This window comes from Zeus faber (assembly GCF_960531495.2).
Source record: "Zeus faber genome assembly, chromosome: 8".
Classification (NCBI taxonomy): Eukaryota; Metazoa; Chordata; class Actinopteri; order Zeiformes; family Zeidae; genus Zeus; species Zeus faber.
This window is the reverse complement of record NC_137195.1, coordinates 17386438-17405072: the sequence shown is the minus strand read 5'-3', so window position 1 is coordinate 17405072 and position 18635 is coordinate 17386438. Positions and strand designations below refer to the sequence as shown.

Genomic DNA, 18635 nt, shown 5'->3' with positions numbered 1-18635 from the left:
AATGGCACTTGTCAAGGGGTGGGATATATGAGGCAGCAAATGAACAGTCAGTTCTTGAAGTTGATGTGTTGGAAGCAGAAAAAATGGGCTTTGACAAGGGCCAAATTGTGATGGCTAGACAACTGGGTCAGAGCGTCTCCAAATGACAGGTTTTGTGTGGTGTTCCCAGTATGCAGTGGTTAGTACCTACAAAAAGTGGTCCAAGGAAGGACATCCGGTGAATCAGCGACAAGGTCATGTGCGCCCACGGGTTCACTGATGCGTGTGGGGAGTGAAGTCTAGCCGGTCTAGTCCTATCCCACAGAAGAGCTACTGTAGCACAAATTGCTGAAAAAGTTAATGCTGCTATGAAAGAAAGGTGTCAGAACACACAGTGCATCACAGCTTGCTGCATATGGGGCTGCGTAGCCACAGACCGGTCAGAGTGTCCATGCTAAGCCCTGTCCACTTCCAAAAGCACCTACAATGGGCACGTAATCCTCAAAACTGGATCATGAACCAATGGAAGAAGGTGACCTGGTCTAATGGATCACGTTTTCTTCTACATCGTGTGGATGGCCTGCGTTAGGGTCTGATCTGACCATGACAGGCCTGATCCATGGGGCCCCACCTCGCAACTATACCCTTTTCCCACTGCGCCAAAAACCTGGTAACACCCGCTAACATCCGGCATTTGTCATCAGTAGGAAAGGTATCACCTGGGTTTCAGTCCCGGGTCAATAGACACAGGTTTTTGTCTGCTCCAGCTCCGATCGGCTCTGATGTAAACACAAGACCCGGGTCGACCTGCTAATTTTGGCCCCTTTACCTGCACAATGCAACGCGTGTTGTAGTACTGGATGTTGGCCTGTTAATAGACAGGAATACCCATGTATCATTTCATATCCCAATTAGAATCCAAAATCTGAAGTCGTTGGCTTCTTTCTCGCATGGGGTACCATGAAATATTTTAAGTGTGGGGATCGCGCGATGTGGAGCACAGCGGAGAGCCCCCATGCTCCCCGCTGGGCTCCGAGCCATTCCAGCACCGCCCTAATGCTGGTCTCCGAACTGGAGGAGCTTCTCTGCTCGCCACCGCCGAAGTGAGCACACCGGGCTCTGCTTCTACTGTAGTGTTGGATCGTTCACGAACGATCCGAAGTTGCTGTCGTCTCTACTGTTTTATTCCCGATCACACTGCGACCATGACACGGCCCTTTTCCGACGTCGAACGTGACACACCAGGGGAAAAAAACGGCATTTCTCCTGGCAATGCGAAAGGAGTCAGTTGCTTACAATTTGCGGGTTTACCCGGGTTTATTAAACCCACTCATTTTTGGTGTAAAAACAGTATTACAGGACTTAAATGATCTGGTGCTAACGTCTTGGTGCCAGATACCACAGAACACCTTCAGAGGTCTTGTGGAGTCCAGGACGGACTCCACAGCGTCAACATTTCAGTCCTTGACCTACAGCTCTAACTAGTTATTGGGGAATTAGTTGGAAGTCATTTGATTAGTAGACATGAAGTTTTGCATGAGCTTCAGTACAGTCTTTTTTTTTTTTTTTTTTTTTTTTTTTGATCTTGTGTTTCTGTTCACATCCTTGAAGTTTTTTCCTCTATGTCAGCAAATGTGTATTGTCTGTGCTGTGGTCTTGGTGTGTGTTTACTTTATAAATCCCCAAATTCTTTGGAATTTGTCTGAGATTTTTCCACACTAACAATCTGCAAAAACCATGAATGTTAAATATCACACCGTCACTTAGCATGCTAGAGCACTGAAAAGGGTGTCGTATCGGAGTGTGCACGTGGATATGTGCAGCTAGCCGTGCAGGCTTGTCCTGGGGCCGGCCGGCCTGCAGCAGGCCGCCTGGCAGCGTCTTGGGAGCTGTGTGCAAGTCGCCTGGAAAGCGCCTCCGGTAGCAGATGGCCGTCATTAGTGACAATGAAGTCTGTACCACGGGGGCCAAATGGAAGAATGGGGCGACTATTTCCTGCTTGGCTCGGCATGATCTCTCGCTCACTCTCATCCTCCTCCTCCTCCTCCACGCCCCCTTCTTGTCGTTCCTCCATTGCATTCTCTCACTAATTGTCTTCTGCTGTGACTGGATTGTTTTTCCACAGAAGGGTCCAAGTTTTTCCAGCAGTATCTTTATGTTTGTTCCAGTGGAGAGGTCACAGGAGAAGCCTTAAAACTAAAAATGCGCATAACCAAAATCCAGCCCATGGAAAGCAAATGTGATGGCTCATGATTTGAAACAGATTCTTTGGAAAAAGCTCTTTCAGTTAGTTTTACTTTTTTTTTTTTCTTGTTGTAGCCCAGCACCGGGGGGAGGGAAAAAAAAAAACGTTTTTGAGGAAAAAAAAAAATCGCTCTGCCAAATGGGGCAAGATAATTTCACCGGAATTACTCAAACAAGACAAGCAAATAAGAGACATGATTGTGTGGTCTTAAAGAAAATGGTCCACTAAACATTGTATTGTGAGGAAGGATATCTTGAAATTTGTAATACTCTGCACTTTCAGAATAGAGAACATCAAGTCTGCTCTCTTAAAAAAAAAATAATAATAAAAAAAAAAAGCTAATTAAAATAATCTCTAGAATGAGCTATTGTTTCTAAGTTAGATAATTGGAGATGTTTTCTCAAAGATGGCTAAATAAGCTTATATACTCAATTCGCATCCAGTCAATTTACCTGTAGAAGAAAATATCTGTTTATATTGAAGATGTTCTGGCTTTGTAGTACAGGCACCAGGAGATGGAGGTGTTTGCTTCGTATCTCTTCACATGAACAGACTTCAGCATTGTTCTGCTATCGGTGCTCAGGCTAGATACTCCAAGGCATAAAATAACACTAGTTATATCCATTGTTACACTGCTCATCAATATGCATGTTGTTTGTTTTTCCATCAGTTTGCACATTATGGGGTGTAGGTATCCAGCGACTACGGTGACTTGTTTACTCCAGATAGTGATTAAGTGTTGAGGTCCAGTTAATGTCTTTTACCGAACAGTATAGATTTTGACTGTTGTGACAGTTTGGTGTCAGTAAGAAATGATAATTGACATTTTCGCTGTTGGAAATGTCTGTGTGTCAAACAAAGCAGAAAACAGAGTTCTTTTAATTTCAATACCTGACATTTTTGGAATGGTTCATGGTGTAGAATTTTTATATTGGTAACACTGAAATCCTATTTCAGCCCGGCATCGGAAATACAATACCATTGTGTGTATCAGTGCATCCCCTAATTGTCACTAACTGAGCTCAAAACAAAAGGGATGTACTTCACACAAAAGACTCGAAAAAGCGCCACAGGCCACATTGTGAGAATGGCAGGCTGACGTGCACACCTCTCCCGTCTCTGCTCTGCGCAGGAACACCAAGAAGGAGTCCGACCTGGAGGCTGCGCTGGCCAGGCTGAAGGACCTGGAGGCTCTGCTCAACTCCAAAGATGCCTCCCTGTCCACAGCCTTGGGGGAGAAGCGCTCCCTGGAGGCGGAAGTCAAGGATCTCAAGGCCCAGCTGGCCAAGGTGAGACCACTAAGGGATCCAGTCCTAATTTTTGAAGGCTGTTCATGGTCTTTTGTAGCGGGTTCTTGCTTTAAGAGCAGGCTCTTACACATAGCCTTGGATAGTAATTGTAATTTGCAATATAATACAATATATTTATCACAATAGTATCAACTACCTGTATTATCTCTTTTTCACTCTAGGTTGATCTTGGTGTTGAGTCTGTCATATAGTGTTTTACTGCTTTGTCTTCAAAAGCGCACTCAAAGGAACTCTTGACTTTCTGATCTTTCAAAAGGTTTCACAGATTGATGATTAAACCTTAACTGAGAGTGGGATCAGTCCCTCAGAAGAGTAAAAGCTCAATACCGTGAGACTTAGTACCACAGAACAGAATGCATCTGCATCTTGGAGACGTCCAATCTTCACCTTGTCTGATTAAATTGAATGAATGCCTGCACAGTGAAATATCTCCTGTCGTTGGCGATCGATTCTTGCAAGCAGTTTATAAGTGTTTATGTACTTCATAGGACATACTTATTGTATGGTAGCACTCCTTCTATTGATCCTGACTGGTGCATGGTGCAGCTGTGTCCCCTTTTTTTTTTTTTTTTTTTTTTATTTTTTTTTTTTTTTATCAATGAATTCTCCCACTGACTGTGAAGGATAGAGGGTAGCTGCGCTCCACCCACTGGTCGAACTGGGAACTGCAGCCTTTTTAAGTCATTGTGGCATTGTATTTTTAAGTGTCTTAAAATTTATTTCAATTTTATGTTAAATTGAATGGCTCTTAAACTCCAGTCTCGCTCCCCAACTCTTCCTGCCCCTTTCTCTCTCCATTTCATCTTTCATCTTCTCTCTCTCTCTCTCTCTCTCTCTCTCTCTCTCTCTCTCTCTCTCTGAATGTCCATTCTGCAAACTGCCAGAGTCCGTGTTTCACTGTTTTGCAGAGTGCGACAGACTTTTAGAGCTTTTTAGTCTTTTAAAGGAAAGTTTTAAGCTCTTTAAGGAGGAGTGGTCCAGAAACTGTTTTATTTTTGGGGCTAGATACTACAGGGCCAACGCAGAGAAATGGCGACTGCTTAATTTTCTAGTAGGGGAAGCGAAGATGGCCATCTACCTCACGAGGAGGAACAAACTGAGGGGAAAGGAGAGTGTTTTAGGAAGAGTGTTTGTAGCGTTGGTCAGGGCCAGAGTCTTGATTGATTTTAACTTTCACAGACTGATGAAGAGTCTGGACGTCTTCATCAAGCTGTGGTGTTTTAACGACGCCATCTGTTCCCTGGTGGAGGACGACCTGTGCTTCCAGTCTGTTTTTAACGTGTAGGACTCTGTTAGTGAACCAAGTGTGTTTGTTGTATTGTCTGTAACTGTGAACTAGAGAAAATGTTAAAATAAAGATGCTTTAAAAATCAAAAAAAAAATCTCTCTCTCTCTCTCTCTCTCTCTCTCTCTCTCTCTCTCTCTCTCTCTCTCTCTCTCTCTCTCTCTCTCTCTCTCTCTCTCTCTCTCTCTCTCTCTCTCTCTCTCTCTCATATCAACTCTTCCTGGTCCTTCTGTCACACGCTTTCTAATTTTCTCTATACCCCTCTTGCCCGCTCTCTATCCACCCCCCTCTCTCTTCATCTATCTATCTCTCTCTCTGCCTACCCTCCTCCCAGTTGGAGGGCAGCCTGGCTGATGCCAAGAGGCAGCTCCAGGATGAGATGCTGCGGAGGGTAGACGCTGAGAATCGCCTGCAGACCCTGAAAGAGGAGCTGGAGTTCCAGAAGAACATCTACAAGGAGGTCTCGAACAGTCTTCACCTCCACCCTGCTATATTTACTCCTCCAGCTAGTTATTGTTCTCTATCTGTGCCTTTTACACAAAATATCGATTTCTGCATCCAGCTACCTACTTGACTTTTTTTATTCCCCCTTTCAAATCTCTTGCTCACAAAGAGCGTTTTGAGTCTTGATTTATAGTTTTGCATTGTTGCGACTCGTTTTGTCGCTTGTTTTTCTGCTTCATTTGCGTAATCAACATGTAAAATATGATCGAAAGGGCAAAGGAATAGTCAAAGGATTTTTATAAATTTGTCCCTGGCTGCTACCCGTGCTGAGTCGCATTCTGGTCTCTGCTCACTCTGCAGGAGCTGCGCGAGTCCAAGCGCAGACACGAGTCTCGCATAATGGAGGTGGACACTGGACGGCAGGTGGAGTTTGAGAGCAAGCTGGCCGAAGCCCTGGTCGAGCTGCGGGCGCAGCACGAGGACCAGGTCCGCACCTACAAGGAGGACCTGGAAAAAACCTACAATGCCAAAGTATGTCACGTCATGGCTCAGGCCGCCCAGCTGCCACCTGGGGCTGAGGGATAATTGTATTTCTAATGGCTTTTCAGTAGTATTGTAACAAAGACGTCATATACATTCATACATCATCATATTTATATTCATTAAATTCATATATTTGAGGCATATTATAATTAATGTGGTAAAAGTTCCATGATAAATAAGAATGATGGTGGTTATAGTACTGTTTTTACGGTAGTAACCACTTTCAATGCCTTGCTCTGTCAGCTGGAGAATGCTCATGTGTCGGCGGACAGGAACAGTCTCTTGGTGGGAGCAGCACATGAAGAGCTGCAGCAGACCAGGGTCCGACTGGAGAGCATGTCCAGCCAGATCAGCCAGCTGCAGAAACAGGTACATACACACACACATTACACTGACACCACACACACACACACAATGCTGACACCCTCAGATGCACTCACATACATATATAATGTATGCTCGCATTACACACACACATCCTTTTTTTTAATAATGTTAATAATTTAATTTATTTGATTTAATTCAAGAGAGATTCAAATATTGATATTTTGTAGTCTTGACCACAAACAGCCACACTTCCTACCACTATTTTGGCTCCAAGCGGTCATCTTTTTTTAATTTATTTTTAATAAAAAAAATGTTCACTTCTATTCACTTGGACAGACTGAATAACTTTATTAATAATACAGATTTTTTCCCCGCAACCAAATTTCTGATCTGTCAAGACAAGCAAGAGTCTGAATGCACAATAAAGAAAAGCATTGTGTGTGTGTGTGTGTGTGTGTGTGTGTGTGTGTGTGTGTGTGTGTGTGTGTGTGTGTGTGTGTGTGTGTGTGTGTGTGTGTGTGTGTGTGTGTGTGTGTGTGTGTGTGTGTGTGTGTGTCAGCTGGCGGCACGGGAGGCCAAGGTTCGGGAGCTGGAGGAGGCTCTGGGGCGGGATCGTGACCTGATGCGTCGGCGTCTGGAGGACAAGGAGCGGGAGATGGCAGAGATGCGTGCCAGGATGCAGCAGCAGCTGGACGAGTACCAGGAGCTGCTGGACATCAAGCTGGCCCTGGACATGGAGATCAGCGCCTACCGGAAACTTCTGGAGGGAGAGGAGGAGAGGTAAGGCGCTCTGCAGATACATAGGGCAGGAGGGAATTTCTATATCTGAATAATCTGAAATAATGTATTCTTATCTTTTTATCTAACACTTCCAAAATCATTAATATTATACAATAGTAATATACCTCATTTAATGTACTGTACAATATTATTGTAAAAAAAAATATCAGCACCTTTCGAGACAAGGTTTCAGTGCTTTCCAGAGGCCGATCAAGACAGTGAGATCAAAGTAGTAAAACCATGGAAATAAAAAAAAATAGATCAGACAAAAACAAGAGGCATTTAGGTACGAATACAGATGAAACATACAACCATATGTTTTCCTGAAAGTATCTTTACATTTTAAATAATATAATACAATAGACTAAATGTTTTACAACACGAAGGCCATGTTGAAACATGTAGACGTATATAAATTGTTCAGTATTAACCTTTTTAAACTTGTTGTACAAGGTATCCTGGAGTATCTCTGCGATTCATTTTATTTCATTAGCCCTTTACAATCAAGCCCCCTCACATATAATTGGTTAAAATAAGTACCCTTGCTCATTGCTCATAAGTACTCTTTTTCATCATTTTTTTTAAATTATATTAAATATTTTTCATGTTCACATCCTCAATTGAGCATGGCCATGACTCATTGGTCACCTGTTTACAACTTTAAAGGGAAGGAGGAGATGCTTCTTCTATCGGAATAGGTGGAGCAGAGGATATAAGGGAATTCAACGCTTCCCTCACTAAAGCAACAGTGCTTGCATGGAATCATAATGCGGCATGATCGAAGCTCTGACCTGATTGCATGCATAAGAGAGCAATTATAAATGCAAGGTACACACTACAGTGCATTATAAATTCTACTTTTGGGACCTAAGCTTCTGTTGGGAGAGGCAAGGTGAGACCGAACACAAATGATCACACAGGCTTTTACTGAACAGGGACCGAGACCACAGATTAAACTGAGCAAGTACCATCAGCTCTGTGGTATATACCCAGTCCAGCAGCTTGTCGACCGTTCCTCCATTGTTTTTCATTCATTTCGTTTTTTTGGGGTTTTTTTTTTTCAGAAGCTATTGTCTTTGAGAGTGTTTTCCTTGCGCTTTTATTTCGTTTGTGTATTTTTATTCTCTCAAAAGAAAAGTTTGCATCACAACAAAGTAAAGGGAGTAAATGCAAATGAATTCTAACTGTTGTTCCACCATCTTTCTAGCTGGTGTAATCTTAGCTCTCAGCCATCCATACCTGTTAGATTATTCTGTGAATGTGTGGCCTGTAAAACCATAAGGGATTTGAAGGCTTTGAGGCTGCACGTGGTAAAATATTTACTCTAATCGCTATCACTGTTGGAATTGGCTTAACCAAGCTCAAAACTAAGACAAAATTGCCAAGATCGAAAAGAATGATGCTTTGATATTCAGAATGTCCCTCCGCTCGCTAACTTAAAGTGTGATAAAGATGCTATAGACAAACTTGACTTTACACGACATTACTTGGGCTGCCCCCTGAACGTCGACGAGGCGAATCATCGAATGCGGGCCCCCCGCGCAGAAAGCCCCATCGCTGGCGCGCGAGACAGGTGCACGAAATGCGCCTCGATGGCTCCCTCTCTGCGCCGCCCTCGGGATGGCGCCCAAGGCGGCTTATCTCGCCTATAGGAAGAGCCGAGCTGCCCCCTCTGACGAGATTTAGAGTCAGGTACAGCCCTGGACATGACATTACAGAATGTATTTTAACGGACACCTCCGTCTGTCCGTTCCCTCCCCAGGCTGCGTCTCTCCCCCAGTCCTCCCTCCACTAAGGTCACTATCACCCGGGCGTCCGGCTCGGGTCACACCCACACCAGCCGCGTCCTCCTCTCCAGCACCGCAGAGTCCAGCAGCCGCAACTCCTCCGGCATTGGCAAGAAGCGCCGCCTCAACGACAACGACAGCGAGGCGTCCAGCGTGGCGGGCGGCGCTGCGGTGACCAGGACACGCATCGCACAGCAGGCCTCAGCCAGCGGCCGCGTCACCGTGGACGAGGTGGACCTGGACGGGAAGTTCATCCGCCTCTGCAACAAAGCTGATGAGGTAAGACCTGAGTCCCCACTTCCCAGCTGAATGTGTTCCACTGCCCTTGTTCGGCAAAACATGGAGGCTCACAGTGAATCTGCGTTTTTCTGCCTCTGCAAACATCTGCCACGACCACAGTAGTTGTTAAGATCGGAAAAACCCGCGCAAAGACAACTTTGTTCACCATAAACGTGGTTTGCCGCCATGTTGCCGTCACGTCAGCTGAGTTATCCCGGTGAGGTCCCGCGTGCGATCTCCCTTGAAATCCCGGCTTAGGAGCGGTCGTCTTCTCCGAGTTGGAGGCCAGATTTTTCTGCTTTCCGACTTCATTGGAATGCGGCATACTTCTCACCACGATCCACCATTTCATTTGCTGAATGCATGCGTGGGAGTGATGAGAATTTGAACCTAACTATTGTATGTGCGGTATGCTAATAAAACCTTCATTCTTGTTCTGTTGGTGTGCAGTGTATATGCAGTTCTGCACATACACTGTTTGCTATTTTGACTCGTTCGTACGTCAGTGCCAGTTTAAAACTATATTCATTCAGACATAAAGTGTTACTTTTCTTTAACTTGAATGACTTATTGAACGGCTCTATCCTGATGATTTAGCCTGCTTTTCTCTCTGACAGGACCAGCAGCTTGGCCACTGGCAGCTGAAGAGACAGATCGGAGCTGGAACCCCCATCGTCTACAAGTTCCCTCCCAAGTTCACCCTGAAGGCTGGAGGCTCTGTCACCGTGAGTTGCATGTCTTTGACTGGCTCTCTGTTTTCTCTTCCTTTCACTGGCTCTATGCTTTCTTTATCTCTGTTTATTTCTGTCTTTTACTGAATCTATTCTCTCTCGCTCTCTTTTTCTCTCTCTCGCTCTCTCATTGAATTGAATGCATTACATACCTGTGTGACTGCATCCTGGCAGCAGCCAGGTAGGATGCTGCCAGGATGCACTCATATGTAATGAAGGCATAGCCACGGCCTCCATCTCACCCAGTGACCTTTGACCCCGGCAGATCTGGGCTTCAGCTGGCGGTGGAAGCCACAACCCCCCCACCGACCTGGTGTGGAAAACCCAGAGCTCATGGGGAACCGGAGACCTCCTGCAGACCGTCCTCATCAACGCCAACGGAGAGGTATGACCCAGAGGGGAAACGTCAAAATGATCTTTATCCTAATTTTCTGCTTTCCAGTGACGTTGTCATTATGAGAAGCATCATTTCAGAGTCAGTTCAACATTCATTAGGTCTGAGACTCTTGTGGAGCATCGAGCTAATTGTCCCCCCTGGGGATAAACTTTTTATTTCTTTGTTTATTTAGTTAATTTTTATGAACTTTTAAAATGACAGTAAATAAGGCTTCAAAAGCACTAAATCCTAATCCATTGTGCAAATAATCCAACTAAATCACTCATAATGCACAGTGATCCAGCACAGCAAATTCAGGCTGTGATTTTATCATTACTTATGATTTTTAAAATAGTTCAAAGTTGCCCGGACCATATGCTCTGTGCGTGTTCCTTTGGCGGAGTGAGACTAAAAGATATAAAATATAGTCCCATTTCTGATCTACAACATAAGAGATGAATAGGAAATGATCATAAACATTGTAATTTTCCACTTTTCCGTGACCTTTGAACCGTAGTGATCTCTGACCCCTAATGGTGCTTCTCGCATATTAAACAGGAAATGGCGATGAGGAAAGTCACTCGCACGCTGCTCCATGTGGATGATGATGAAGACGACGACATGGTAAGCCTCCATTCTCCAAGACGACAACTTAACACGATCAAAAAAGATGGACTAAACAAAGCCCAGGTCCTTGTGGTCATCTTTGCCGTGCTCTCTGTCACCCCCTGCAGGGCGCCCACAGCACCAGCGGCGTCGAGAGCGAGTATAATCTGCGAAGCCGCACGGTGATTTGCGACTCGTGCGGCCAGTCGTCCGACCGCGGAAACAGCGGCGTGTGCAGCAGCGGCGGCGGCGGACTGCCGGAGGGTCTGGTTGGGCACAGCTTCCTTATGGCGTCTGAGCAGCCAAGACAGGTAAATATGACGGATTCAAAAAAGAAATTAAAATGTACAGATATTTTTCCCGGCTGGATTGCAGCAGCTCACACCAACAGGTATTGATAATAAAGTAATAGAATTAAAAAGCCCAAAAAAAATTGGCAATGTGTAAAACACCAAACGATGAACAAAAAAATGAAAGAAATTGGCAATAAAAAAAAACAACTAGAAATTAACAATAAACAGTAAATCTCTTTATCGACAGTTCACATTTTGACAAGAAGTAGGAAGTTGTAGGTAATTGAAAAGTATGTATAATATATATATATGAATCTAACAGGGTAAAAACACAACGGTTATAACAATATAATATGTGTTATTGCAATATATGTTCTGTCCATTTTATCACCAAGTCATTTGCTGTATGCTTGATACTTAGGTAGGTAAATAACAAAAAATGTGGCTTTTTATTGATTTTTCTTCGTTCCAGGGCGGCCGCAAACCGGAGAACTGCTCCATCATGTAAAACCAGACGACACCTCACCTGGAAACTTTCTCCAAAGTCTTTTCTTTTTTTGTTTTTTGTTTTTCTTTTTTTGATATATGATCTTTGTATTTTCTATTTGAAATAATCTGCCACGCTCCATCGGCTCGGACCGGTTTTGCCACGACGCTTCCTTAGCTCCGATTTTGTGTAACCAAGTTATGTTATTATGCATGTAGGCTGGGTTTATTTTCTTATGTCGCTATTTGCTCTGCACGCACGCGCACACACAAACACGCACACACAAACACGCACACGCACACACACACACACACAGCATTACAGCTCAGAGTTCCACTGACCAGCTGCTCGGCTTCACGTCCCTCGACCAAGCTGTCGTCCCTCAACGCGCACAGCCAGTGGAGCCGGTCAGGACGGAGGGTGATCTACGCTGCGACCAGGGGGTCAGGGCCCTGGTGTGACCACACACACATCACACACACATCACACACACATCACACACACATCACACACACCTCCATAGTCCTTCCTTGGAAGCCTCCAAACTATCAGACTCCTGCTCACGGTCCTATCTGGAAATTTAAATATTTTTTAGTGGGGACAAAATGATGTTTCCGTCCAAAAACACACACACACACACACACACACACACACAATATATTGGTGTAATGAAAGTCTTTGGACCAAATGTTGCTTCATACACTAATAAATGTTAAATGAATATATTAAAGACAAACTAAATAATAATATAATATTTCAATGCAGGTGAAGTGGTGTGAGGCTCGTGGTTTGATACCGGTGCAGGTGTTCTGAAGCAGGAAAGAGGAATCGAATCAAATACGTCCGGTGGTTGTTGTTGTTGACGTGCTGTTATTTTGGTTGAATTGACTCTGTTGTCTCGGCCGGGTTTTGTTCTAATCTTGAACTCTTTAAAGAAAGGTCATTTAGCTTTGACTGTAAATGCGAAACCGTGGTTTTGAAGGAGTGAAACTAGTTGGTCAAAGGGAAGGAACAGTACTGTAAGTTACGGTGCGTGTCGTTCCTATGTTTGGACAATCTAATTGCAGATCTACTCTTGTTCGTACAAAACCTTTGTTGAAGATTCGTCGTTTTGTTCTTGTTCAGAGCTTGACAAAAGAGAAATGTTGTTATTTAGTGTTTTTGGAAAAAAGAAAAATATATGCTTAAATCGAAATGTGCCAATTTAAGTAAGAGAATCATGAATGTCTAAATATACACTAAAAGTATTGTTATTATTGTCGGCATGTTGCTGAATTATTCATGTTTTTGATGACAGGAGAAGACTGTTTTCTTAAACATCTGCTTTCATGACATAGAATCTTTGCGGACGAATTTAGATTTCATGACGGCAGACGCCGGTGCCATATTATTTGTCTGATTTTTTTTTAAATTTATTTTTTTTTTTACTTCTGCTTGCGTCAACATCGCTTGTACAGAATAGAGATGCCTACATTACTTTTTTATTTTTTTATAGAGTCAGTCTGGCACCATTTTGGATTGAGTTTATTCAAGTACTGTTCCACTCCACGTGCCGCCCAGCAGCACGTGGAGTGGCACGCTTCGTCTTGTGACGGTGGCTGTTCTATGCCTTTTTTTTAAGCTTACTTGGCTTTGCGGATCCTCGGGCATGCTTTTGGTATATGATCATGGTTTGGTGTGTTTTGTATTTTTTATTTTTATATTTTGCTATGTGACATGTTGCATTTTTGGGGGCGGGGGGGGGGGGGGGTGGCCTCGCCAGCTATGCACGGTATTTAGTTTCATTTGTTGCTCGGCAGCTTGAATAGTTTATACTCCAAAGACAAGCATATCAAATTGACTTTGAAGAGAACTTGAGTTATTTTATTTTTTTTGTTCCTTTTGCTTTGTACTGTTAAACGCAGAATGATGACAGGCCTGTTGCTCAATTTGATTTACATCCTGCGTTCTTTTTAACTCTGTTGCAGTGGAAAGTAAAAGTGCCTCAACAAATAATCCAATCTGATTTTGGAAACCTTCAAGTGCCTTCAAGAACTCTGATAATATCCCTCAATAATGATGCAATTTCCAAATAGCTTTAATATTTATCCAGATGCTGCGGCAGAGATTTATAATTTCAGAATATACGTGCATTTATATTTTTCTTTTTATGTAGTAAAATCCTCGAGTACTATGAAGTACTCAAGGGTTGGGTTTAAGAGGCGATTGTGCACATTGATTACCAAATAATCCCATTTTAAACAGAGAACCTGAACGTTGGTGTCGTAGTTTGCAAAGGATTCTATTTACAAAGAACATTTGTTTAACTTTCCGTTGTCATTTTTTTTTTTTTTTTTTGGCATAACTATTCAGGCCTCATGTGTTAGCATTTTTGCACAATGCTACTTTAGGTTAATTTTAAAAAATGAAGCCATTTCTCATCATATTTCAATTTCCAATTTTGTTCTTTGTTGTTGCGTTGTCTGCTAATTCGACAAATCGGGTGAAAGAGAAGAAAGAAAGAAGAAGTGACAGCAATCTTAAAAAGACACCACAGCACTGGAAACCAGTCCTTCGTGCCTTTCTGAAATTTGAATTCATGAAATTCTATGTTGTGTTTTATGAACAATAGCAGCACTAAGGCCTTTAAAATGTTACTGAATGTGATTTTGACTTGTCAGCCATCAGTCCTTAACGTTATCTGTTTAAAGTGGGATCTATCGTTGCAGTGCCTTTATCAGTGTGCCATGTTTTTGCCTTTCTTTTTTCTATGATATCGCACAGTAAAATATTTTTTTTTCCCATTAACTGTGTTCTGCTGATTATTTCACCTTGTGTGGCACATTTCGGAGTAAACCATACAGATGGCAAAGAGAAAATGAATGAAAAATGCATTTTATTTACATTATATACAATACACTTGGTTACATTCAACTGTATATTAAACATAAGCAGGAGCTCTTCTGTACAAGTGTTGCATTTTAAAGCATATTGAAAACATCTTTTATATGGGGGGGGGGGGGGGGGGGTTATCGAAGTAAAGGGGAAGTAAACAGGAGGATAATCAGCTAAAGGTCAAGGTCTTGTTCCTAAACGATATCCACTTGAAAACCAAAATGAACCTGCTTTGTTTTAGAACTTCTTTCATTGACGCTGTCGGCGGAACTCAAATGTGCCAGTAAAACTACATGAGGCCCAAAAGAGCCTTTAAGTGCTGTACGGCAATGTGCAATAACATTTGAGGGCTGGTTTTTTTTTTTGGGGGGGGGGGGGGCAAACGCTCCACCACTAGTTCTCTCAGTTGTCAATTGCATTTTCTTTTCTCACCCTTGGTCAAATATATTCCACTCAAAACCCGTAATTTAGCAATACATCTTTTTTATATATTTATTTATATATACAGTATATATATATGTTTTGTCTCTCAGCAGCGCTAGGGGGAAGCCGTACTTTTGGTTAAACATGGAGCTCATGGACCCTTTGCGTCAACAGAGCTCCACTGGCTCCACACACTGCACCTCCACTGTGGCCCACTGGATCGCAAGTCCACCACGGTGAAGCGAGTACCCCGTTCCGCCACAGGGGGGCAGGGTTCAGCTAGACCATCCCGTTGAGTCCGACGTGCCTCCTGCAGCCCCATCCGCCTCGTGGAGGGCTGGGTGTCACCATCTCCACATTAAATGCACTTGTTTTTTTTAGTTTTTTTTTTTTTTTTTTTTTTTTTTAAATCTCTCTCAGTACTTGCATGCTGTCATCACGCTGTCCCTGGCTCTGCATTTTTTAAATTTTTTTTATCTTATTTTATTTTTGCGGGCGTCATTGAGGCGTCATTCTCCTGCGCGTCGGGGAGGGCGGCCGGCGGACGGGCGGCAGGTCGTAGTGTCCGGGGATGTGGCTGTTGACGGGGAGGTCGTAGTGGTTCGGCGTCTCCGGCTCTGGGGCGTTACCGAGGGAACTCTGACGCTCTGAGGGGGTTGAGAAGTTTGGGGGGGGGGAAAAAAGTCAGCGTCGGAAAGCGGAACCGTAGGCCGATGCAGAGCAGCCGTTACAAAAACAGAAAAGAGACATGTTTCCTCCGCGCACACACAGACAGACAGACATTTAGCATGTAGAATTGTTATATCCAGTCCGTCTGACTTTCAGGTCACTGTGAAATCATTCCTCATCAGATTTATTCCGCTTGCATGGATCAATCTCCTTTGAGACATTTTCTGGATACTCTGCATGAAATGACCTCATTTTGCCATCTTTTTTTCTCTCAGGGCTCTACAGTCGGATAGAAGTGGAAAACCACATGGCACGATCCATCACAACACAGGAAATGACATCTACATTCAAAAAGAAAGAAAAGAGGGGAAAAGTTCTGGGGGGGGGGACTCTCAGACCCCCGTCCAGCCCCCCCTTCCAAATTTCAAACGCTTCCTATGCCCCGGCTCCGACGGCAGCGCCGTGTTTTTCTTTCTCCCTAACGACTGCCCGTTTCCCCGCTCCCCAACACTTTTACAGATCTGGAAATAAACACCGGGGGCCCTCGGCGCACGTAGGCCGAGGTCGGCGAGGGGCCCCCTCGTCAAGTCAGGAGGTCCTCGTTCCGAACCGGCCTGAAAAAATAAGATCACGAGACGGAAGTCATTAAACCCGCAAGGGGGCACTTCCACGTGTGTGCGCGGCGCTTCCCCCTCCTCTCCCGCTCGGCACAGACGCGACCTTCCCCGGCTCCTTCCTGTGTAAACAGAGCCGCTGCTTCGATTAGCCCCCCCATCCCCACCCACCCACCTTTTCTGTCCGTGCGTCCAATCGATCGGTCGGCGAAAGGCAGGATGTTCTCACCTGCGTTTGTCCAACGCCGCCTGACACCTGAGACGCCATTTACGAGGCTTAAGGGGTTTAAGCCTCTTTATTCATATGACTATAAATATTACTGCACCACTATTGCTGTTCGGTCACCCACCCTTGTTATAAAGCGTATCTCAGATTTCTCTAGAGCAGTAAATGTTCATTTGTAAGGGATCCAGGGGAGATTCCTGGCTGGCTCCGTGGATACCAGGGTTCACACAACAGGCATAACTCGTCAGAACTCACGTCCCAGCAGAATGTCAAAGCCCTGCACGATGAACATTTCGACCAACTTTTTCTACCAGTGCTCATGGGGGAACGCTCACTTCACATTTGATTCACACTCACTCCTTCTCAGAGCGGCATGTTAATCACCCGCTTTATTTTCGACGCCGTTCCTCAACGAAATGTTCCTATTTTTGTTTGTTAATCGCTCTCTTCGTCAATCAGTCCCTCCCTCTCGCCCTCAACCTTCCCTCGCTTATTGCAGTGGTGGAAGGAGAGACCTCAGAGCGTTTCGTGAAGTAAAGGTACAAAAAGCCCCGACACCAGAGTGACTCCACTCTTAAATGTACTTATTAAGTATTGATAATAAAAGTACTTGTCATATCGAGTGGCCTGATCTAACACAGCCTATAATACTTCAAGTGGTATTGTAGCTTTTTTTTTTCTTTTTTTTTTTCTATAGGTTAATGTCCATGCGTATCCTGATTATAATTTACCAGAAGACTATCGGTGGAGGCTATGGACCCGGTGTATCATTTACAAGCAATCCTAAATCAGCAGTTTGATAGATCCACTCCCCGATGTTGGTACTGTACGCATAAATACTGTACAAATAAATAAACTAACCCGAGTGTGAGATATTTGCTTTGAAGTGCAGTGGCGTAAAAGTTGAAAAAAAACCTCTCAGAAACGGAATGTGCCTACAGACACTCGGGTACCGTCCTGCCCTCCCTTCAAAATGCCGGCGCTCACCCCGTCGCAGCGTGGCGGTGCCGAACGGCGGCGGTGGCGGCGGCGGCGGCGGCGGCGGCGGGCTGATGTCGGTGTAGGCGCGCTCCCGGGGCACGGCCGCCTTCATCTCCATGTAGCTGCACTCGGCGGGGCAGAAGGGCGGCCCCGGCAGGTCCTTGATGGTGGCGTACGGGTTCTCGCTGTTCAGGGAGCTGCTGCTCACCGCCAGGGCGTCCTTCAGCTCTGCCGCACGGGAGACGCCAAGGCGGGAGGGTTAAGTACACGAAAACACGGTCTCACGGTAGAGGGGATCGAAAAACGCGGTGGCGGAGGGGGCGTTCAGAGCTTTTACTCCAGTCAAAGTACGAATACCTCAAACGAAGTTGCTCGAAAAGTGAAAATACCACATTGACATTTCGACTTGAGTAAAAGTGTATACGATCTTAAAATGTACTGTAAGTATTCAAATCAGTCATCTATCATATCTAGTGCCTTGCAGTCCATAATACTACAGTATATAAAATGCAACTGTACCCACAAATCTCCAAAATAAAAAAAAATATATATATATATATTTTTTTTTCGCAAATCAACTTGCCTTCCAAGTCACCAAGAATTGATATACATAAGCAAATAAAAACATTAGCCGGAAACCTGAATTGATGATCCATCGGTGTGTTTGAAATGTCAGGATTCTTAACATCCATGCCGTATTTATTTCACTACGTTTCCTTCCGGGGTCAAAAAGCCAAAAGGGCTTTCTGTCTGCTCTCTACACCAAACGCATAAAATTGTACTAGGTGTGTTGGTGCGTGCGTGCGTGTCATCTCTCGTCATGGTTGTTAATGACAGTAATGTACTGACCACATACAGTATATACACCTTACGTTTACATTTGATAACTAATTATTTGGTGTCCATATTTTAAAAAAGCACCATTTAACTTCATGATTTTTCTTTCCTGTTAAAGCTCTACTTCACTTTGTGACTTTTTCCTATAAAATAAAACAGCACATTGTTATTTCTGTAAATTGTCTATTTATTAGCAAAGCAATTATCAGTAATAGTTGGAGTAGGATGGGAAAAATATGAATGTGTTGCGCTGCATGTATTTCAGCGGCGCTCCTAAATTTTGTGCTGGTGTTCCTGAAACTCTCAGTAGGGAGCAACAGTGCTACTGGAGGTAAGAGTTGGTCTGGAGCCCTCGATGGATCTGAAGCCGCTTCCATTACGTAACTTTCACATCAGCGATGGACCTCAAACACGCTGACGCCCCAGCTGAACGGTAAAATGATCAAATACCTTTGTTGTAGTACTTCCCCAGGCTGGCGCTGTAGCTGTAGCTGCGATCGATTCCAAACGCTCCTGTAAACGGGGGAGAAAAACAAAAG

The 18635-nt window shown here is 44.1% G+C and overlaps 2 protein-coding genes across 5 annotated transcripts in view; one reads left to right on the top strand and one right to left on the bottom strand.

Annotated features, from left to right (window-relative positions):
• lmna (lamin A) overlaps window positions 1-14255 on the top strand; it is a 33364-nt gene extending 19109 nt beyond the window's left edge. Inside the window, exons 3-13 of the mRNA XM_080005612.1 lie at window positions 3357-3513; window positions 5154-5279; window positions 5624-5794; window positions 6050-6175; window positions 6693-6913; window positions 8676-8979; window positions 9597-9704; window positions 9976-10095; window positions 10645-10710; window positions 10821-11003; window positions 11458-14255. Coding sequence (XP_079861738.1) covers window positions 3357-3513; window positions 5154-5279; window positions 5624-5794; window positions 6050-6175; window positions 6693-6913; window positions 8676-8979; window positions 9597-9704; window positions 9976-10095; window positions 10645-10710; window positions 10821-11003; window positions 11458-11493 — 1618 coding nt within the window. The 3' untranslated portion in view covers window positions 11494-14255. The remainder of the gene's footprint in view (window positions 1-3356; window positions 3514-5153; window positions 5280-5623; window positions 5795-6049; window positions 6176-6692; window positions 6914-8675; window positions 8980-9596; window positions 9705-9975; window positions 10096-10644; window positions 10711-10820; window positions 11004-11457) is intronic.
• Window positions 14256-14330: 75 nt separating this feature from the next.
• The window catches only part of pear1 (platelet endothelial aggregation receptor 1), a 47876-nt gene continuing 43571 nt past the window's right edge, over window positions 14331-18635 (bottom strand). For all 4 annotated transcript variants that reach the window (XM_080005601.1, XM_080005603.1, XM_080005604.1 and 1 more), the window contains 3 exons: window positions 18547-18609; window positions 17266-17487; window positions 14331-15416 (listed from right to left, as the gene is read on the bottom strand). In XM_080005601.1, coding sequence (XP_079861727.1) covers window positions 15268-15416; window positions 17266-17487; window positions 18547-18609 — 434 coding nt within the window. In that variant the 3' untranslated portion in view covers window positions 14331-15267. The remainder of the gene's footprint in view (window positions 15417-17265; window positions 17488-18546; window positions 18610-18635) is intronic.